We start from the raw sequence: 24670 nt of genomic DNA, 5'->3' as shown, positions 1-24670 counted from the left end.
TTGATAAGATATATTTAGCTTACGATACAATTTGATATGATATATTTAGCTCACGATACAATTTGATATGATATATTTAGCTCACGATACAATTTGATATGATATATTTAGCTCACGATACAATTTGATATGATATATTCAGCTTACGATACAATTTGTTAAGATATATTTAGCTTACGATACAATTTGATAAGATATATTTAGCTTACGATACAATTTGATATGATAAATTTAGCTCACGATAAAATTTGATATGATATATTTAGCTCATGATACAATTTGATATGATATATTTAGCTCACGATACAATTTGATAAGATATATTTAGCTCACGATACAATTTGATAAGATATATTTAGCTCACGATACAAAATGATATGATATAATTTGCTCACGACACAATTTGATATGATATATTTAGCTCACGATACAATTTGATATGATATATTTAGCTCACGATACAATTTGATATGATATATTTAGCTCACGATACAATTTGATATGATATATTTAGCTCACGATACAATTTGATAAGATATATTTAGCTCACGATACAATTTGATATGATATATTTAGCTCACGATACAATTTGATATGATATATTTAGCTCACGATACAATTTGATATGATATATTTAGCTCACGATACAATTTGATATGATATATTTAGCTCACGATACAATTTGATAAGATATATTTAGCTCAGGATACAATTTGATAAGATATATTTAGCTCACGATACAATTTGATAAGATATATTTAGCTCACGATACAATTTGATAAGATATATTTAGCTCACGATACAATTTGATAAGATATATTTAGCTCACGATACAATTTGATAAGATATATTTAGCTCACGATACAATTTGATATGATATATTTAGCTCACGATACAATTTGATATGATATATTCAGCTCCGGATATAATTTGATATGATATATTTAGCTCACGATACAATTTGATATGATATATTCAGCTCCGGATATAATTTGATATGATATATTTAGCTCACGATACAATTTGATATGATATATTTAGCTCACGATACAATTTGATATGATATATTTAGCTCACGATACAATTTGATAAGATATATTTAGCTCACGATACAATTTGATAAGATATATTTAGCTCCCGATATAATTTGATATGATATATTTAGCTCACGATACAATTTGATATGATATATTTAGCTCACGATACAATTTGATAAGATATATTTAGCTCCAGATATAATTTGATATGATATATTTAGCTCACAATACAATTTGATAAGATATATTTAGCTCACGATACAATTTGATAAGATATATTTAGCTCCCGATATAATTTGATATGATATATTTAGCTCACGATACAATTTGATATGATATATTTAGCTCACGATACAATTTGATAAGATATATTTAGCTCCAGATATAATTTGATATGATATATTTAGCTCACGATACAATTTGATATGATATATTTAGCTCACGATACAATTTGATAAGATATATTTAGCTCACGATACAATTTGATATGATATATTTAGCTCACGATACAATTTGATAAGATATATTTAGCTCCCGATATAATTTGTTATGATATATTTAGCTCACAATACAATTTGATAAGATATATTTAGCTCACGATACAATTTGATAAGATATATTTATCTCCCGATATAATTTGATATGATATATTTAGCTCACGATACAATTTGATATGATATATTTAGCTCACGATACAATTTGATAAGATATATTTAGCTCACGATACAATTTGATATGATATATTTAGCTCACGATACAATTTGATAAGATATATTTAGCTCCCGATATAATTTGATATGATATATTTAGCTCACGATACAATTTGATATGATAAATTTAGCTCACGATATAATTTGATATGATATATTTAGCTCACGATACAATTTGATAAGATATATTTAGCTCACGATACAAAATGATATGATATAATTTGCTCACGACACAATTTGATATGATATATTTATCTCATGATACAATTTGATAAGATATATTTAGCTCACGATACAATTTGATATGATATATTTAGCTAAAGATACGATTTGATATGATATATTTAGCTCACGATACAATTTGATATGATATATTTAGCTAAAGATACGATTTGATATGATATATCTAGCTCACAATACAATTTGATAAGATATATTTAGCTTACGATACAATTTGATAAGATATATTTAGCTCACGATACAATTTGATATGATATATTTAGCTCACGATACAATTTGATATGATAAATTTAGCTCACGATAAAATTTGATATGATATATTTAGCTCACGATACAATTTGATATGATATATTTAGCTCACGATACAATTTGATAAGATATATTTAGCTCACGATACAATTTGATAAGATATATTTAGCTCACGATACAATTTGATATGATATATTTAGCTCAAGATACAATTTGATAAGATATATTTAGCTCAAGATACAATTTGATAAGATATATTTAGCTCACGATACAATTTGATATGATATATTTAGCTCAAGATACAATTTGATATGATATATTTAGCTCACGATAAAATTTATTATGATATATTTAGCTTACGATACAATTTGATATGATATATTTAGCTCACGATACAATTTGATATGATATATTTAGCTCAAGATACAATTTGACAAGATATATTTAGCTCACGATACAAAATGATATGATATAATTTGCTCACGACACAATTTGATATGATACATTTATCTCATGATACAATTTGATATGATATATTTAGCTCACGATAAAATTTGATATGATATATTTAGCTAAAGATACGATTTGATATGATATATTTAGCTCACGATACAATTTGACATGATATATTTAGCTAAAGATACGATTTGATATGATATATTTAGCTCACGATACAATTTGATATGATATATTTAGCTAAAGATACGATTTGATATGATATATTTAGCTCACGATACAATTTGATATGATATATTTAGCTAAAGATACGATTTGATATGATATATCTAGCTCACAATACAATTTGATAAGATATATTTAGCTTACGATACAATTTGATAAGATATATTTAGCTCACGATACAATTTGATATGATATATTTAGCTCACGATACAATTTGATATGATAAATTTAGCTCACGATAAAATTTGATATGATATATTTAGCTCACGATACAATTTGATATGATATATTTAGCTCACGATACAATTTGATAAGATATATTTAGCTCACGATACAATTTGATAAGATATATTTAGCTCACGATACAATTTGATATGATATATTTAGCTCAAGATACAATTTGATATGATATATTTAGCTCACGATACAATTTGATATGATATATTTAGCTCAAGATACAATTTGATATGATATATTTAGCTCACGATAAAATTTATTATGATATATTTTGCTCACGATACAATTTGATAAGAAATAGTTCGCTCACGATTTGGTTTGACCTGACTGGTTCAAATGTCAATTAATTTCAAATAACAAACTTCTTCACAAAATGCTTTGAGAAACATTATTTTTTCTCTTGACATGGTTTCAAGAGGGATATTTTTTGCAGCTTATCATAAGACAGAAAACTGTTTTCATTTGATTTGTTACTCGTGATGCACTGAATGGAACTTGTTTAATATGAAGTTATCACATTTCAAGCTACACAAATTAAGCCTGCAGCAAAGGGCATCAATGTGGGTCGTGTTCATAAATACTGACTGTAAAAAGTGTCACATTAGAGCACAGTGAGAAAAAAATGGCCCCGGGCTCATGTCACTGCAGCTCCTGTTCCTCTAAACTGTTTAATGTGATGAAGTAGCAAAGACTCCCACTGTTGGTTCTGTCATAGCAGAACATAGTCGGGTCAAACATGATCAAGCAAGTCAGGAGACACTAAAATAGTTTTTGTTTTTTCATATCTCCTGCTCTCTTTGTATCAGTGGGTATAGATATTAGGGTTGCTACATTTAGTAGTTACATTAAACATCATGAAGTAAAATTGTGAAAATATGTACATTTAATTTATTCCAGTGTAGTTGCTAAAAAGTTGGATACTTTTGCAACAATGTCATGCATCACCACCAGAGGTGAACCTCCTCTTTCTAGGCTTTGGTTCTTTTGTAGCAGAATGCAATACTTCGGAAGTAGCAAACATGCTTTGTCTTTTGGTGCCAAGTTTCCACACTTAACCAAAACATGATAATCTATGGATTTTTCTAAAGACAATTTAACAAGTGACAAAGGGAGCAAACCTCAGACTAAATTGTCAATCGTTAGCAAGTTTTATTTTCCACCTAAAATTATTTTTTGTTTTTCTTCTGCAAGAAAATAGCTTGGCGTTGAAATTTACCAAGAGTTAGAAAATAAATAAAATTTTCAATTGATACCCAGCCCTAGTTAAACCGAGATGACGAAAGAAGAAATAGCTGTTCTTGCTTTTTATGAAAGAAGTCTGAAAAACAGTCACCAGCAGTTATGGGTTGATGAGGCCTCCTAAAAAGTGTGTCACGACACAGTGTCTTCATTTTAAAACACCACTAGATGACGCTCTTAGTTTATAAATGAAGCCTAGTGGCCTTTCAAAAAGACACCGTATCATGATACCACATTAGTTGTATCATAAGAGCTCACGATATAATATATTTAGCTCAAGATATGGTTTGATAAGATATATTTAGCTCACGATACCATTTGATAAGATATATTTAGCTCACGATACGATTTGATATGATATATTTAGCTCACGATATAATTTGATATGATATATTTAGCTCACGATATAATTTGATATGATATATTTAGCTCACGATACAATTTGATATGATATATTTAGCTCACGATACAATTTGATATGATATATTTAGCTCATGATACAATTTGATATGATATATTTAGCTCACGATACAATTTGATATGATATATTTAGCTTATGATACAATTTGATATGATATATTTAGCTCACGATACATTTTGATATGATATATTTAGCTCACGATACAATTTGATATGATATATTTAGCTCACGATAAATTTGATAAGATATATTTAGCTCACGATACAATTTGATATGATATATTTAGCTCACGATATAATTTGATTTGATATATTCAGCTCATGATACAATTTATTATGATATATTAAGCTCATAACATCATTTGATATGATATATTTAGAGGTAAAGGTATATCATAGATAAGCCTGCATGTGTTCTGATATGGAGTAGATATTTCATTATCATTTTGAGGAGTTGAAGAGGGATCAGGAAACAGCAGGTTTTATAATACACAATAAGGATAACACAATGTGGATAACAATATAGGTATACGGAATCTACTCTAAATGTCAAAAATAGGCATTTTACAAATTCATATCAAACTGTCCATTCCACAGTGAATGATTCCATAGAATTTAAAGGGTGGGGAAGATACCTTTGATAGACAAGAATATCGTCAGAGTAATCTGATATAATATATGGCACTTCGATTTCAGGGCCAGACACTTGGACTCAAGTTGCTACATGATACAATTGTAGGGCCAATATACCTCCCAAATGAATAGATTTCAAGTTCTACAAGAGCAGGACATGTTAATAGCTTGGAAGACAAGAGGATTGAAGTTATGTTTGCTTTTACACAGTTATAACATATAGATCATTTTTATCTGAGAGATCCACTGAGGAATGTAAACTCACTTACAATCTTGTCTTTTTCTACAGGGCCTTCCTATACCTTATTTTTTGTTCATCCATCTCACCCAACTTCTCTCTCTCATTAACTTTCATTCTCTCCTCTGATCAATATCACTCCGCCATCTCATCCCTCGGCCCCTTTCCACATCTACTCAAGCCGTCTGCCTTCTCTGATCGATACCAATTCCTCTCCTCCCTTTTTTCTTTTCTTCCCAACCTTTAAAGGCCTAAGACCATCCTTCTATTCCTGTTCTTCATTTATGTGTTATAAATATTTAATTCACTGGCAATTCATTTTATTTTTTTCCTCTTTTCACATCTAGATACCAACATCTTCAATTAAAGTGCAACATAGACATTGAACTGTTCACTGTGGCATCATTAACGAGATAGTAATGGTATCTTAGTATTCACTACCTAACTACCTGTGTTTGTTCTGTGTCTTGAGCCCGCTGCTGCTCACCCGGATGACCCACGACTGACGTCCCAGGTACAATAACAACCAAATCCTGAAATATGACACAACAGTTGTGGGCCTCATTCAGGACGACAACAAACTGGCCTACAGAGAGGAGGTGTAACACCTGGTGGACTGGTGTGAGGTGAACAACCTGCTTCTGAACGTCGACAAGACCAAAGAAATCATCATCGATGCACTATTTTTATTTTTAACTTATTCTTATTTATATTTATACTTTTTATATATACTCTGCTGTGTTTTTTAACGGTTGCCAAGCAACAAAATTTCGTTGCCATTTTCACTGCTGTGTTTTCTGTGCAATGACAATAAAAGAAAGTCTAAAGTCTAAAGTCTAAAGACTAACCAGAATACACTGATGAGCAGATATGGATAGTAAAAGAGTACAAATACTTTTGTACTGAACTTAAGTGCAGAACCCAGTGAGAGATGTAGACGGAACTGTGAAGTTAATTTTAGTTTCCTTTTTTTTAAATGTATTTTTCTTTTAACTCAAGTAAAAATGTTTGTTCTCCATCTTTCTTAACATATCGGCATTGTACACCATTAAGAGTGCTTTCTTAGTGTGACCTAAACCAAAATGTAGAATCAATGACACACTTTATTACTTACTGCACATGTCCAAATGATTTACTAGAGGCGCAACTACTGTAAATCCAGCAGTTATCCCTGGCTAATATCCAGGTGTCTGACTATATAAGCATTTGAGATGATGAGGAATTCCAGATTTTATCCTAAATTATATCAACAATGTAATGAACTTTTGAAAAGAACAACATTTTCCAAAATCAAAATGCCTACTTCAGTTTGCAAAAAGTCTCAGCTCCTATGAAGAATGCAGTTAGAGCTAAAAGCCTTTCCTGAACGTGTCGCTGATCATTGACCTTGTCTCAGTTTTGGCCAGGTTTCATCATGCAACCAGACCATAATAATCTGCTTTCTCACTTTTCCCAATATAACTCATCTTTGCACAGTCTGCTGGTCTAAACGGCTTGACCCGGAGGATTAAAAGCACCATTCAAAGTTTGGATTATTTATCTTGTTTATCGCATCCCTTGGTATTTCGATGTACACATGACGCCAATCCTCTTTTTTTTTTAACTCCTAATACACAACACATGCAGGAACTAATACAAGATAATTATGTTTTTACAAGCTGTGTTTAATGTGAATACTCACTTCTATGGTTTTACATATTTTACCCGTCTGCAGTCTGGATCTTGAATATTGTTTATTTGATGCATTATATTTTATTCTTTATTATTTCATTATTTTCTTTATATGCTTATTTATTTAAATGTCTGTTCTTTCATTTTAATTTTTTGTATTTTATAAAATGTCATTTATATTTTTGCATTCTATTTTGTGATGTCGCCAAAAAAAACCTATAATGTTGTTTAAAACACTGGAAATAAACGATGTCTGATATACTTCTTCTCTTGTTTGGTGTTTTAACACAAATGGAAAATGGCAAGTTAAGAATGTAAATGAATACTTGCCAGATATATTTGATTAAAACAACAATACTTTTAGTTTCTATTTTTAGTTACCATCCGTTTGTCTTTCAAAGCTATTAAAGTAACTGAAATGAGTTCAAGACAAAACAAATGTCCTCAAGGCAGATTTATTTATTTTTCCTTTGAAGAGAATATTGCTGAGGTGATTGAGATGTGGTAAAAAAGAGTGTAAAAAGAGGTGAGCGCTGACACTGAAACAACCAGGATGTTTTATGAAACATATCACACACCCTAGCATGAAAGGGAATGTTAGGAAACCAAATCCGGTCTAAACTGTTGTGTAAAGTGTTGCAATCTAAAAGACACCAATTTCTTAGTACTTCTGGACAGTAACACAAACAAGATACCCTCAAGATCTTATCGAAAACAGGAACCTTTTTAGTGAGTACCTACATGCACATTTTATGACAAATAAAAGGTGGAGACACACTTAACTGTTTGTCACGACGCCTCTGTAAATGTGTACTAACTTCCTCACTTCTTCTTTCCCTTCCTGATCAGTTCAAACAGAATATAACCTCAGAGTGTAATGTGCAGCAGAGGATACATCTACATACATAAACACGCCCAGTTGCGGAAACACATGTCCAGTGTTTGACAAGCGTCCAACTCACTGATGCTGTATTTGTTTAAGAAAATTACGTCTATATTTAGACTCGGTGACCCAGAGGAGGAACTAAAAATGGAGACAGTGTTTGCGCTGGTTTTTTATTAGATCTGGATGTGAGTGTGACGTGTTTGAATTCTTCTGAATGGAGTCTTTGTGTTTGTTTTGAGCAAACACACCATGTAGTCATTTTGAACACTCTAAAACAACTTGGATTATCTACACTACTACACCAAATTTTTTATTAATTCCAACTTTTTAAACAAAATGCATTTTTTTAACATTCAGTAAGTGAAATTAAGTACAGTATTCTGTTTAAAATGAACATGTAGTTTACATTCTACTTAAAAACTTAAAATGGCAATTGTTCCTCTAATTATTGACACAAGTTCTAGTTTATTTTAGAATAAATCAAATAACGTTCCTCATATATTCAACATGCTTTGAATAAATATAGCTTCTTTGGCTAAAGCTGACATTGATCAATTAATGTTATGTAGCCATTACTTGAAGGAGGGAAAACAAATGAAAGGACAAAAAAACAGACTTAAAAAAGGAAAGAGATTTAGCTGGAATTGAGAAAATGAGGAAGGGGTTTACCAGAAGCGAGAACAGAAGTTGACTTTCCTCAAACATACAAATGTTGGGACAAAAATAGACTCTGTACAAAAGAAGAGAGTGGTTTGCAGAGATGCAGAGAGGCTGACAGAATTTGGCATGGATGTGTAGTAGAACCTTTCATCTGTGCGTCTCAGACTGAAGGTAAGTAAGTAAGTAAGCAATGGTTATTTGTAAAGCACCTTTCTAGACCAGGGTCACAAACTGCTTTAACAATCAAAAACAATTCACAGCTAAAATATATACTTTAAAAGATCAAGACACATAAGCGTCCCAGAAAGTCAGAGAAAAGCCTGCACAAATTAAAATGTCTTAAGAAGTTTCTTGAAGGAGTCAGTAGATCCATCAAACACAGAGGGAGAGGAAGATCGTTCCAAAGCTTAGGAGCAACAACCTGGAAAGATTTCACTCCTCTGGTCCTGAACCGTGTTCAGGAACCATCAGTAGATTCTGATCCACAGACCTCAGAGCCCGAGCTGGGGTGTAAGGCTGGATCAGATCAGTGATGTTAGGAGGAGCCTGACCATGAATAGCTCTGAAAGTAAGAACCAGAATTTTAAAATTGATCCTGAAAGAAACTGGCAGCCAGTGAAGAGTTTTAAGAATCAGAGACATGTGAGTTCTATAGTCATATAGTGGGTTCCAATGTAGAGGGTGTATGTGAGTTCCAGTACTGTTCATGACTCTGAAGGGAATACTGCACTGAAGCGGCTCATTGAGAGATTAAATAAATAAAACATGTAAGATTTGCAATATAGATTGCCATTAACAATTCTTAAGATCCATATCAATTAAATTAGATGTCGATAACAGCTGGTTTTAAATGTACTTAAATGTACCATTTACATGACTAAATGAGTACACCATTTCTTATTTTAAAAAAATTGTATTCTTTATAAAGTATATTTGGCAATATATGTATATTAGGATATATATATATATATATATATATATATATATATAAATAAATATATATACACATATTCCTACATAGATCGGATTTGCAGTGTTCTACACATCATACACCTGTAAATTTCCACAATTTGCAGGTGCACACAGGTTGACAGAAGATTGCCCAGCAATCCACGCAAAGCGATTTAACAAAGTAGTTTTGGTGTATGGTGGGTGGGTCTCTGTGATTGTGTTACCCATCCATTCATATTTGCTGTATGTAGGACACGTCTTTCTTTCGTGGTTGTAAATGGAGGACAATCATTCTTTTCTGAGAAATGTTCTGCAGACACACACTGTTAAACACAATGAAGCCTCCCTACGTGACAAAATTCTATGTCCCACCCCCCTTGTTTGGCTTTTTTTTTTGTTAAAACTAAAATCTGAGCTGCTTCTTGTTGCCTCTTTGCGTTCAGCGTTGAGAATAAAAGGATGTGGTTTTTCAGCGTGCAAAAGTTTGCCTCCTTGCAGGAACAGGGTCAAACCAATTCTATGTGTTCTTGTTATCAATGTAAAGTTTGACAAATGGACTCCAGCATATCTATACTGTATATTTCAAACTGTATCATATATTATAGGACTCAAAATATTCTGTGTAAGTGTAATAAAATAACATCAACATACGCAGTCCAAGACTAGTTTTTATCAGCAGTGCAGTTGGAACTATTTCTCACAACCTGCCAATGACAATCCAACTCTTCTTACTTTATGCCCTTAGCCACTCTTCCACACTGACTGTCACTTTATTAGCAATTACACTTGACACTCTTTGCTCTGTGTTTTTGTGTGTTCAGATGCCAGAGGATTAAAGTGATAGTTCACCTTTTGGAGGAGGACGAAGAAAAGTAAACGACGGTTGCAATTGCCATATGCAGATACATTTCCGTATGTGACTCAAAGAAAGACACAGATTACTCTGAAAATAATCCTAACCCCTTAGTCGACATACGGGAGAGTAGAAAATGGGAACAATCCTTTTAACAAAATGTCGTTATTGGGCCTTTTACGCACTGTATAATAATTTAAAAGACTATTAAATATTGATTCTAGTTTATGTTATATATTATTTATTTACCTATTGGATATCTTGATTGTTGCTATAGATTAGACAATTTTCATCATGATGAATTTAAGCCACTAATAATAAGGCGAGCTGGAACTGCTGTCAGCAAATACGCAGTTTCTCATTGGTTTTGCACCAGTCATGGGGTCACATGAAAACCATGACATTGATAATCAATTAAACACAAAACTTAGCCTGTCTACTTGTATATGCACTAACCACACTTTTCATAAACAATGTCATTTCACTAAGAACCCTGTTCACATCTAATAGTTGCATTGGTGTTTATGTTTTGGACGTTTGCATGGGCAGCTTTGACTCAACTTCATTACTGGGATTGAACAGCTGGAAATATTGAGGTAACTTGATGTCTTTCTGAGAATTTGCCAAACTCTGAGTGAGTCACTGTCTGGATCAGCTGGACCTGATGACTAATGAGAGAATATATCTGAATCGGCTCCAGACAAAAGACAGGGAGGAAAGTAGAGAACAAAAATGGACAGATTTTGGCATTGGTGGGACTTGGGTCAGGACTCCACTTCCTAATCCAATTATAAAAAACCTTGTCCTCATCTTTCTGAGCCAATTGTGTCCTTACACCAAGTAGTCATATCATGGAAAACATCTGGAGGCCAACCAAGCTAAGTGCCCAGTGTAGGAAATAAAAGTGCTGTCGGCCTGAGGTCAAAGGGCAACTGGGGACAGAATAAACCTAATACAGTAGATGCATTGATGTGTGTCAATAAATAGTGTGGTTCAAAACTGCACTCAGGATGATCAGAGAGATAAAACTGGTCTGGTTTCTAACATCCAATCCTTTCAAATGACAGGCTGCAGATTTAACTGATTTAGCGTCCATGCCAGACCAACAGGACATACAGAAGCCGAAAGCGTACGTGTCTGCTTAATGTCTAAATCCCATTAGCCCCTCACCAATATACTGTATAAAGGCCCTGACCAGAGATCAGTCTGAACAGGAGGGGAACTGTTTTTCATAAATATGTGAAAACAGACCTATAATCTCTGGGTATCTATAAAAGCCGCATTGATATGATTTATACATGTTATTTGATATTATAATAATAGAGAACATATCCAACACCTATTTTAATGTTATAATTGTGATGATACTTCATCAGTTTAAAACAACTTGGCTATCCTTCAAAACACCAAGGACTCAGACTGCAGTTATCAGCTTCCTCTCTATGGCAACAAGGTGACCCCTTAAGAAAACCCATTCGATTGTCTGACATTTTTCACCAGCAGAAACTGCAGGTTCATGTGAGTCGAGGACTCTCCAACAAGTTACGCTCGATTCAAGATAAATAATGAAAACGTTTTCTTTTTAATATTTTTATTACCCAAATATTATTGCATCCCAGGGGTGTAGCATAGCAAGTTTCCTTTGATAAATGACTCCATCAATCTCAAACTGTATACATGTCACTTTTCAGTCCAAACATTCTCATTCAAACACTCCGTTGGCCAGGGATACTTTGTTATGACTGGCCAAAGGGCTCCACTGTGTATTTGTTTGCGCTCACAGAATAGAGGTGACAATTATTTGAGTTCCCTGCTATATTCAATGACAAGTGAAAGCCCTTTTCAACTGCAGGTGCACACACTCACATAACCACAAGAACCCACCCAAGAGACAGAAACAGATACCATATCTAGAACTCACTCACCATGCAAGACTTGAAAATAACTCAATTGTATATGTTATTGTTGCCTGAATGGCAAAGGAAAAAATCTCTACTCACATCCACCAGCACTAGTTTTCTCTGCGCAAAACGTTGCATGGTCCAGGTCAGGACTTCGTCTCAAGGCAGACTGGCCAGCTCCTCCTTGGATCTACCACTTACAGACCTCCGTTAGAAGCAAGGATGGGTGACCAGAGTCTTCAACCTTTCATCTTCCTCACATTCACACTTAAACACACATACACACACACACATTGGTCACAAAACCACCACAGCAGTCACACCTGCACATCATAGTTTAGAAATAAAATCAGGTTTGTTGACCAAACACTGTATGTGTATGAGGTAATTCCACGACCAACACTTGAAGTGTTGATAATATTTTCAACCTACATTGAAACAACCTTAAACAGTGCTAAATTGTATAAATAAGAAAGCATTAATTAATGATCACATTTACCATTGTTTAAATAAACAAAATACAACTAAATCCAAATAAAGAGAAAACATACCAAAATAATAGTAGTTTAAATGTATTTCTTTTATTTCTTTAATTTTCCTTTTTACATGTTCTTTAGTTTTCCAAATATTTACTAAGCAGATATCCATACAAACACAACATTTATGTGCCTATATAATACATTATTATTAATTATTAATTTTATTGCAATATAACCATCAACATTTTTCTTTTTCTAGATGTATCCATCATTATACTTAGCTATCACACTTCAATATACTTATTAAGAAATATTATTTTGTACAACACCAAGGAAACAAATGTTCTTCCTGTTACAAGTTAAAAACATGCCGTTTGATAAGACTGCATTTATGCTGATTTAGTTTTAAATATATATTGTTTTTGAATATTTAACTGAAGTATTAAGGTAGAGAACAATAACATGCATAATATATGGGCAATTCATATAATTTTATTTTGATTAAAAATGGTTTATATACAAACACACAGCTACCTTCTGCAAAGAGGTCACTTGGGTCAGGAGTGAATTATTTTTTATTTTTCTCATGCTTTTACACCTTTCAGCAATTGATACCTGGTAAGACACTTTTAGTCATTCTGCAGGCTCCTAGTTGACAAACAGAACACAATTAATTCAAGATACTGTCCTCTCACCTCTTTACCAAATTCATTTAAAGTTCAAATTAAATTAGACAAGATCACTTGTGCATGTATATCAGCACTCTCTACTTCCTGTGTTAGTGACTGCAAGAATAATATGATATGAGAAAGTTGTAGCAGCACAGGGAGGAGAAAATATAAAAACCTGTCAAAAGTAAATTAGGACGTCTAAAGAAGTGTTTATAATATATAAAATAATGGGGCTTGGAAAAAAAAAAACCTGTAAAAATGACAATAAAGCTCTTGAAATTATTTCTACACTAAAGCTGATGAATGAAAAATGTAGTACTGCAGCTATAAAATATCAGTACGGTAATTGATTTAGAATAATATTTAATTGAATCATAGTACAATATAAACTTTAAAGAATCAAGAAAACATGTGACATCTCACTTTATTTTAATTGGGCAACTGGTTTTATCTTACAAATAAACACTTTACATTTAAAACTATTTCCAAAATACATACATTATTAATGAATAAAAAGACATTCAACTTTATTTGTGTGTAATCGTATTGAAATACTCTGTGTGAAGGATATTCACACAAACTCCCTTTCATGAGCTTACTATGACAAAAGTAATTAAATTAATTTAAGTTATCAATTACTTCAGGCAGAATTTATTTTTTATTGAATGATCGAATAATTTAAGTATTTGTTTCAACCTTAAAGTAAACTACCATTTTGATTCTCCTATAATTTGCTAGGCAGGTCAATACAGAAAAATATAGCCTTGATATTTCTAGCAAAAACACATTTAATGTATGATATCTTCATCCTCGATATCTGCGAGTCACTTCTTTAAAAAAAAACAAACAAATAAGTTTACACTACATTTTGTTAAAATAAAATGTCTTAAAAATGTTTTCTTTGTCAAAACCATCTGCTATACAAATTGCATGCAAAGATCAAGACAGAATAATTATTTGAAAAACATCATACATGTTGAATAAAGAATATATTGGAACATAGAAGCGTGTCATGCCATTATGGTACCCAACGACTAGGAAATAGTGAAAACAAGATCCTGTTTTAAGATCGAATATTTACTAAAAAAGTCAAAATGGACATGACATAAGTAAGTAAGTAAGTAAGTAAGTAATGTTTATTTATATAGCGCTTTTCGAGACCAGGGTCACAAAGCACTTAAACAATCAAAACAATACTCAAAAAAGTACATACTTTAAAGATCAAGATAATACTAAGAGAAGAAAATACATACATTTTAGATCTTTTCTTAGCACAAAGTATTTCAGAAACATTTGCAAGTAAAGGTTTTCTTATATAACTATTATCCAACTTGTCCATGTTTCCGCTTGTGCTCCATCCCTCTTGTCTTTCTCTCAGTATTGACCCACACACTGTTGCAGCAGTATCACATGCAGCCCAGGGCATAAATCAAAGCATGCGCACACACACTACTTGCCATCCCACACACTCTTCCCAAGCCATTTCAGTTTGCCATCCCACACACACAGACACACACACCTATAACATGCACTCATCTTCAGCGCAGAGAACACCCACACAGATTTCAGCGCTGAGATGCAGATAAAGATGTAGTGGGCTTTGCTTCCAAAAAGGCAACAAATCTACAGGGATGTGAAGGGAAAGTGGCACCTGTTGATGACCACTCAAAGCACCGAAATAAAACTGCTTATATAATGGGAATGCTATTTTAACTTCTGATAAAGAATGACTGTGAATTGTATAAAACAGAAGATGATTCCATCACTTGTTGCTTCGGTGTGATAAACAGCTGTATCAGAAAGATTAAGACCCCTTTTTTACAACTAACCTTATTAGAAATGTTATTTTAAAACATGAGCATATGCGAAAGATGGATTTTGAAGATAAATCTGAACAGCAGAATATTCCGTTGTAGTAATCTTTAACAGACTAAAGAAATCCTGTTTTCTCTTTCCCTCCCTTCACCTTGACCACTTCCAACTGCCCACACAGATGAGATTGCCACCATTTTATTATCAACTAACCAGACCAATGTTAGTTGTTCCACCTTGTTCTTTATTCTCAATTTCCCCTCCAAAGGTTTTTCTCCTAATGAGAAGCTCAAAGTGTTCCCAATTCATCTTAAATTGCACCTCAAACGTCTCTTTGATGTTCCAGAGCTCTCTTTATGTGAATACGATGTTATGACAACAAAAAAATAGTTTTTGTAAAAGTTAACATTAGCTGACACAGAAGCCAATGCTCAACAACAGATCCAATCCAAGGCACTTCCTATCTCCCTCATACCAGGCCCACGATGCACTGCGACAAATCATAGAAGAGTAAAAGTGTTTATTTATTTCACATGCACATTTTCAGAAAGCTTTTGAGGGTGCTGTGGGGTATCATAGAAGAAAGATACATTTTAAAAGGTAAAGTTAACCCTTTTTCTCTCCAAGAAACACACAAAGTGTCATAGATAAGAAAATGGTTTCAAATCAGATTCATCAATATGTTATGTAAGAAGGTATCTAATTTGTGTCCTATGTAATCTCAGACTATTGAACAGCTGATTATGTAAACAGTGCTGAGATGGGGCAGGGAATGGGGCGGGACAAATTGCAGTTGAGTTTGACAATCACAGCACCATCCAATCATGATGAAGGGCCAGTTAAAAAGATTGGATGGTGCTTTTGCAGTCCCGATTTCCAGTGACTACAATAATTATTATGAGTGGATTTAAAGGGGAATATAACACAGCAAAAACCGCTCTCCTATTTTTGATTAAAAATAAACTGTTATCAGCTTTTTAAATAAATGTTTATATTTTGCAACAGTGCCCAATTTAAAGATTTAAATATGTGTTTCTGGCTATTTGCAGCATCCAACAACATGTCATGTTGACCATATTCATTTTTTAAATTTTGTTATGCGAGTTGCACGAAGAGCAGGTTGATTATTTTGCGGCATGGTTACGTTGCAAAGGAAAAGGGACAAGTACTTTAGGCACAAAGTGCCCTGTTATTTACAGCAGCAAAACACCCAAAATAATATCGTCCTAATATAAGTCCTTCTTCCACTCAACTCAGCCCCCTGAATCTGCCCATGAAATAGTTATGCATGTTAATAGATGCAGTCAAAATTTTCTAGTGATACAATTAGCTCCAGATATTCCAGTTATTGCAACAAATCAGGAAACAGAGTTGCTACAATTCAAGTAAGGTTAAAGTCAAGACTTTTAAAAACGTTTTAATACCATTGTAAATTGAATTAGAGACAAACTAGACAATTTATCAAAATGTAATCAAACACTGAGCATGATTTAGAAAAACAGTGCCTTTTATTTGTCACTTACTCTTGTTGCCTGATATTGCTTTGATTTATGAAGTCAAATGTTGGTTGGACAGTTTATTATAACTGAATTTACACCTCCCCATGTTTCCCAAAGCAAGCGTCTCCTTATGAAGTTGCTACATTCAACATCTGAAACAAACATAAAAACTGAATGCCTTATTTCTAGATTTATGATAATACCTGTTAAGACTTTTTAAGAAACCACAGGAAACGTGTGTTTTTCTCAGAAATTTAGTAGTTTGACCTTGGGAGCGTCCAGGTTCAGAGGTCCCTCTTTTATTCAGCACATTTTGATTTCTTCCATTACTCTCTAAGGCAGAGGTGAAAAGTTCAAGAGTTCAGGTCACAAGATAAAGACTCAGCTATACCCGACCGTGTTGGACTGTCACAGTGTTAGAAACTAAAGAATGCATGCAGAAACTTAATATAACTCTGGGAAACAAGGAGGCTACTCAGTACTCTGGCAGGTAAATAAGAGATTACCACCCAAGAGTACAAGTCTTGAACTTTAAAAAATATACAGAACTTCTGATATATTCTTTGGAAGGAGCGAAGTGAAAGGACGAGCTCCGGTTCAGCTTGCCAAATTGGCCCATTGAAAGCCATGCCAGACGTTAACCTGCCTCACCAAAGTTGTTTGCTCTTCCGCCTCATTTTCCACCGCCGTTACTTTTCCTTTCTAGACAATTAACAAGTGACTGAAAAGAAAGAGGGCGGAAGAAGAGGAGAAGTGGGTGAGAAACCTTTTTGTTGCCAGACCTGGAGAATAGCACAAAGCGACAAAAAGAAAAAGCTTTAAAAACAAACTCTTCTTGTACCATGTTTCATTTATTTGGATTTTAAATGTGCAAAGTAGCTTAATTTCCAAGCATCTTATGTTTATTTTGTGTGAAAGCTGCTCTAAATGTAAATCTTGATGTCTCGTACCATGAGTTTTAGAGTCATTTACCCGTGATGAAGAAGGGAGAGATCATTCTGCTTCTTTATGTCCACTGCAGAAAAACGTTTCTTGGAATAGTGTTTATTGTCTTGTACTAATGTTTATTGATGTTGATTTATGTATCATTATTTTCTTTTTTTTATGTTATTATTTAATTTATTTCTATTGTTTTTCTTTCATTATAATGTTTATGTATTTTTGTTATTATTTTAATATGTGTACTTTTTTTCCCTAAATATGTATATGTATGTTGGATCCTTTTTGTGAATTTAAACCAGCTGAGATGAATGACTCTGACCTCGGTGATCATATCAGGCGGTTTGATCCATTTTGAGGTAGAAATGAACTCACATATTTCTCTTTCATTCCTTTCTTCCACCTCTGACCTCTTACAGACCTACACGCCTGCAATTAGAGTTCAAAGGTTGCTGCTGGTTGCTGTTACGCAACTATTGTAAAGCAGCTTATAATAGCGTTGGATTGACTTTCTTGAAACTTGAAATCAATTTACGATATTCTACATGTTTAATTTCAGAGAAAATAACGCCAATAAACACTAATAACTTTTGACAGGAAATCTACTAGAATTGCTTGATACTGTTGAACGAGAAGGTTTGTGCTCTGTGATTCTGTAAAAAAGGGGCCAAATAATAAAAGTCTTCACATGTTTGTTGCAAACAAATTAAGTTTCTTTAATGGGTTATAACCAATATCTCGATCCCAGTCAAGATAGTTGCCCTGAAAGAACAGTTACGCACTGTCTGAAGGAGATAGAGTCTAATCTTGGGAACAATTTCTCTTCAACTATTTTATTACAAGCACATGAGAAAGATAAAATATTTATGTCATTTTATTTTTTTCACTAGATATTAAGAGACTGTACTAGTTTTTGTAATGCAGTTTAGTTGACTACCTAGAGGTAGTACGTAGAGACGCTTATAGCCTGCAAGTACTTATAGACGACCTCATTAAAAATACCCAGCAATATGTTTATTTATATTCAGAACAAAGAGTAGGGAATTCACTTGTGTAATGAATTGCAGCAGAAGCTTTGGTTTATTAAACTGTAGTAATCTGAACCAAATAAAGCTGAGCGTGTTGTTCTGTCAGAAATTATACACAGATCATTGTTGAAAATGCCACATGAAATATTTAAGAGGTTTAATTTACTTTTTTATTATTTGATGGGCAGATTTTTCTTTTTGTGGAAACCACGAGAACAGACCAATGACCAGATGGAGAGATTAGATTTCCACAGAGATCTGTTAGATCTGATGACAACTGCTGGTCTTAGTCTTCTCATTTTAACTATTCAATCTTTCTTCAGAAACATTGTTCATTGAAGAGGTATTCTTAGATGTTTGGCAATAAGTACCATTATATTAATAAAACAATATATTCAGACTCTTATAATGTTAAGCTGAGAATGATGCATTCGATAAAACAAAAAAGAATACCAAAGGACTAACCCTGTAGGAACAGGTACTGACAAGACCATGGAAAGAAAATAATCAATTCAAATATTACATTGGAACGCTTCAGGATGATGCTGTTTAATCTTGTCTATCAATTAAAGATTCACTGACTCAGCAAGTTCCAAGGTTACATCAACCTTTCAGACATTCAAAGCTCAAAGAGGATGGATTTGCCTTTTTGTTGTGTTAGAAGTTTATCAGATGTTTCGAAAGTCTTTGAAAACATTGTTTGCTCTTATAAGGTAAGGTAAGGTAAGGTAAGGTAGAACTTTATTCATTTTGAAATTGTTTCTTTCCAATATCCACAGCAAATACAGCAATTTTTCATAAAAAATAAATCAAAAATAAAATAAGAACAAGAACAAAGAGAAATAAAGAGCAAGAACAAGATGATACAATCTAAGTCTAAAGATAAGATAAAGAACATAGATCAAAGAAATATAACAAAGACAAAGGATACAAAGATTAACATAGAATAGAACATCATGATACTTTTACTCCACTCCTGCCCCCAAAATCAGAATTGTAAAAGTTCCAATGATGATTTCACACTTAATAAACACAAATATCCATTTCTGTAAGTCGTAAGAACAGTGTTTTAGTATGTTTTGCTAAAAAGCTTCAAACCAAAGACATGACTAACATCATGTTTACATCTTTACGACGAGTCAATCAAGTGAAGTGACACATGTTCAGAGACTGTAAAAATGTATTTCTTCTGTAGTGGTAGATAAGATCATTCATCCAATTTATCCGGAGAAGAAAATGTATTCTAGTACTATATTTCACAGCCATGTTATGGGACAGATAAAAAGAATAATACAATGAATGCTTGTCATCACAAGGGCAAGTCTCAAAGCCCAAGACATTTAATTATCTTCAGCATGAAGAGTAAGTACAAACAACACAGCACCATCTTCCAACGCTATCACACCATCTGCCTAATTATTTAGGGACTTGCCAGAGGTGGAAATTAATCTGAGAGTGTCAGGATGTTGTATGACCGTTGAAGAAGAATTAGCACCTCTTTAGCGAGTTCCCCAGCTGAGTGCTTCTGTAGCCCGCCTTGGAATGGGGAAGGCGAAACCAGGCAAGTCCTAACAGAACGCTGCTGTTCGAGGAACACATGTTACCAGACAAGCAGCCCAACAACGTAAACCACACACAGTAATCTGTGCTGGTCATTATTGTCACAGACACATAATCCTGAACTGGATGACTATTTTATACACAATCCAATCAACACACAAAATTCCCCAAAACACAGTTGGATAGACAGATTTGATTGACAGCTGGTCCATGCTGGAACATATGATTCAAACAATGGCTGTGAAACCCAATGAAATATTTTAGTCTACTAATCTACCAGGCAACAATCTTCTTTGCAATCTACTTCTAAAAAATAATACTTGTGCATAGGGCTGGGTAATTAGTCGTTCACAATAGTTATCGTGGACAATTTCTGGTGGAACTTGATTTATATATAATTTTTCTAAACTTGACAAGTACTTTTTTCATACATTATTATTAAACTTATTTTGTTTAACTTTTTTTTTATTGTTTAGAGTGGACTGTTTTATTTTTGGGTGCAGTTTTCTCTTATTATTATGTTAATATTTATTTTATGAAAGTTGTTTTGTTGTTATAGAGTTGACTGTAATATTTTTGCAAACTTGTTAAGCACAGCATTTTTTACATTATTGTTATTATTATATTTATATTATTGATATATAGTTAGAGTTGACTGTTGGAGTGGAGATTGTTCTCATGTATTTGTTTAATGTCAATCAAATTAAAATAATAATTCTACTGTCTATATTTGCCTTAAAAATGCTTGAAAAAGTGGCACGTGAAAAAGAATAATCAAATATAAAATATTTTTTAATATTTATTTTGCATACCATCGAGCTCTACTTATGCACCTTATTTTAAGCACAATATCTGCTTTTTTAGTAAAGCTTTGGAGTTGATGCCAAAACATGCATGGTTGTATCCGTAAGGTTTATGTTTCTGATACAACATAATATAATTTTTCTGTTGTTTTAAGTAGTACCAGTTGACTCTTGGCCCGCCCGTCCCCCTGCCAACCCCTCCTAATATCCTCCTGCTCACATTTGCAACACCTTTCAATCCAATGAGATGAGCCTATCGTTATTAGGGTGATATCCAACACCACTACTGGCTCCAGAAACAAGCTCGCCATTCCGGAATGCTATCCCCATGACAACATGGGTTGCCTAGTATCCGGTGTCTGCTATTGATCAGGGAATGATTTAGAGTTGACATTCAATGACGGTAATCGTTACCAATTAAAAACAAACAGGATCATAATGTCATCAGATGTCATTCATTCATAATGTCTTGGATGTATTAGCCGATCAATAACTAATAAGATGATTGATGTGGTTGCCAGAAATGGGCTGATATAAAACCGTCATTGATGGAATACAATCCAGAAGCCAGTAAGGAAATAAATTCCAGTTTCTTGACAGTGTTTTGTGTTGGTGTCAGAGCAGCTATTGAATTTCACTAAAATTGTGGCGACTGTTTCCATGACCTTATTATAGTCAGACAAGGATCAGAACAAGATCCTTATGATCATCTCTTTCTTCATACATTTCAATTTGGGACATGAAAACAACTGTTGCTCGTATGATACCGCTTGTTTTAAAAGGTTTTTGGTAACCAATTCTTTACAAGTTCGCTTGTGTAACGTAAAAACTAAACGGAATGACTTAAATAAATGTTAACAGATAATAAATGTTGGTCACATGGTCTTGCAAGACAGTTCAGGTAGTTATTTTTGACTTATTTTTTAAACACAGTTTTGTTTTGAGTGCAAATATAATCTATATGGCGTATATATGTTAACGAATACACCTGAAAACATCCAACTAAAGTGTGGTGGCAGTGGTTCTTCATGGCAAATCGCATTTAAAAAGCCGTGTATTAGATCCCTATATCATGCCAATATCAATGGAGAACATGCTAGGAAAGCATTAAATTGTCACAAACATTTTGCCAAATGAAAAACATTTGTGTTTGAAAAAAAATGTTCAACACATGAATGATTCAAACTCATCCTACCTTGGCTCTTATCTGTCCAGAGGTGGACACTTTGCGGATGAGCTTATGTGAGGTCTCCTCTTGTTCCCCGTCACTGTCGGACGACTCCTCTCCTGCCTCGCCAGACTGGAGACAAAGAAGGAGGCAGAAATTGCAATCATTTAGATCAAGTAATATCATTAACATTTAATATCCTGTGACAAGATATAGGGGACTGAGCTCTCAACACACCAGTTCATTTCAGTCAGTGGAGAGAAATGAATAATCTGCCCTTCTCAAAGTAAGACGCTGTCATTATCTGTTCAATTCTGAACTATTCACCTGTTGCTGAATCTATGTTTGACTGTGGAAAATGACATCTTCTAACACAGATCTTACACTTAAAAAAAGCTTTACATTATAATTGCATCCTTACAGGAGGTTTTTGCTCCTTAGAAATAGGATTTCTTTGTTACATGGTAAACAGTAAAACAGCAAGGCTCAGACATGTTGATGGAAATCTTGCCACATAACCGACTTAAGGCAATATGGCATATGAACTTCCTTTTTTTCTTTTTTTTTTAGACACTTAGCTAAGCATTGTTTAAACGTAACTGTACTTCGTCAGGTTGGCTGTTGTAGCTTGATGGTAAAAGGAAAACTACAATTACAATTGGTGACAAAGGTTATAGCATCTTTTTTCTGTGTTTGCAGGGACGAAGAAGCTGAACAAGACGCGATCAGTTGGATCAATATTGTTTTTAAGATTGCATGGTTTCTCATTAACCAATGTTTAAACCAAACCATTATGTCAAGACATTCAATATCTTCCAACAGTTTGAAAACATTAATTTTATCTGGGCGCTATTGTTGTTATATCTTGTTCAGGAGATTTTGAGTACTTCATTTGTTTGTGATACAACAGACAAGATAAGATTGTTCTCAACAGGACTGGTTGTTAAATATCCCAGTTAAGAGTTGCTTTAAAGGTATTTTGCTGTCAGACTTGCCATGTTTGCTCTGTTTACATGTCAATACAAGATTGTGCCAGCAGTGTATGATACTGTGGTCAATGGAGCGAGATCATTACATAAATAAAGCCCATGTTTAGATGCCATATGCTAGGAACTCATTTTGATTGTGTTATTTTTTGCATGAGACAAGATAGAAGACAACTTTGTTTTTTATCATCAGATTGTTGATGAAAATCACTATTATCTTCAGGAACACACATTTGGAATACATTACAAGACTTCCTAGCTTGAAAAGAACATTTTTTGGGAAAGACATTAGAGGTGTTTGATCGTACTTAAATCTCTAGAATACTTACAATATTTGTCCTTTCAGAGTCCGCTTGTGTTGACTCTGCCAGTTCTGCCACATACAGGACGTTTGGATTGAGTTTGGATGCCATAACGAGTCCAGTAGCAAGACCAGAGACCAGAGACCAGAGAAAGTTACGGTAGGTATGGAGAAAGAGTGAAAAAGTTGCAGGAACTTTGGAATACTGATAGGAAAGGAATGGGAAAGAGAGGTTTTCCTTCTGATCTCCCCAATGTCTGGAAAAGATGGAAGAATGAATTATAGTCAAGAATATTTTCACACTCAACACTTTAATTTTCCCAGGTTATTTTAGAGGGATGTAGCTGCAATACTGCGATAAACAATATTCTACTTCTCATTTTAATTTTTCGGAGATAGCCATCATTATTTTTTATTGAAAGCTAGTTTTTCTAGTATATAATAATCCTACATAAATGACCGTAGAACGTTTTCTTTAGTTAAAATTCAGAATATTTATATAGAACTAGTACATTCCATCATGTTGTTAAGGTGATACACAACTTTGTTCTCCAAGAGGCCAAACAACATCTATTTTTGGGAATACAAAATATACGTTAAACCGACAAGTGGGTGAAAAAAAAACGAATAACGGTTGAAATGTTCCACAACTACATTGTACTTAGGAGTGACCTGTTTCTATAGATCCGTACGATCACCCTCGGGGGGTACACATGCCTCTTCATGGATTCATGGAGGGGTAACAGATGAACGAGATCCAGAAACGTGAGCGCATGAAAGACAAGTGAGGAATGTTGTCGAGGAGGAGGAGGATGATG

The 24670-nt window shown here is 33.6% G+C and overlaps 1 protein-coding gene across 1 annotated transcript in view; it reads right to left on the bottom strand.

Annotated features, from left to right (window-relative positions):
* LOC148082831 (diacylglycerol kinase delta) overlaps positions 1-24670 on the bottom strand; it is a 61022-nt gene that overhangs the window by 35764 nt on the left and 588 nt on the right. Inside the window, exons 2-3 of the mRNA XM_087790093.1 lie at positions 23881-24109; positions 22593-22697 (exon numbers count right to left, since the gene is read on the bottom strand). Of these exons, the coding sequence (XP_087646219.1) occupies positions 22593-22697; positions 23881-23964 (189 nt within the window). The 5' untranslated portion in view covers positions 23965-24109. The remainder of the gene's footprint in view (positions 1-22592; positions 22698-23880; positions 24110-24670) is intronic.

Source organism: Callionymus lyra, chromosome 4, assembly GCF_982586985.1.
Source record: "Callionymus lyra chromosome 4, fCalLyr1.hap1.1, whole genome shotgun sequence".
Lineage (NCBI taxonomy): Eukaryota > Metazoa > Chordata > Actinopteri > Syngnathiformes > Callionymidae > Callionymus > Callionymus lyra.
The sequence above is the reverse complement of the archived record's forward strand: the minus strand, read 5'-3'. Positions and strand labels throughout refer to the sequence as shown.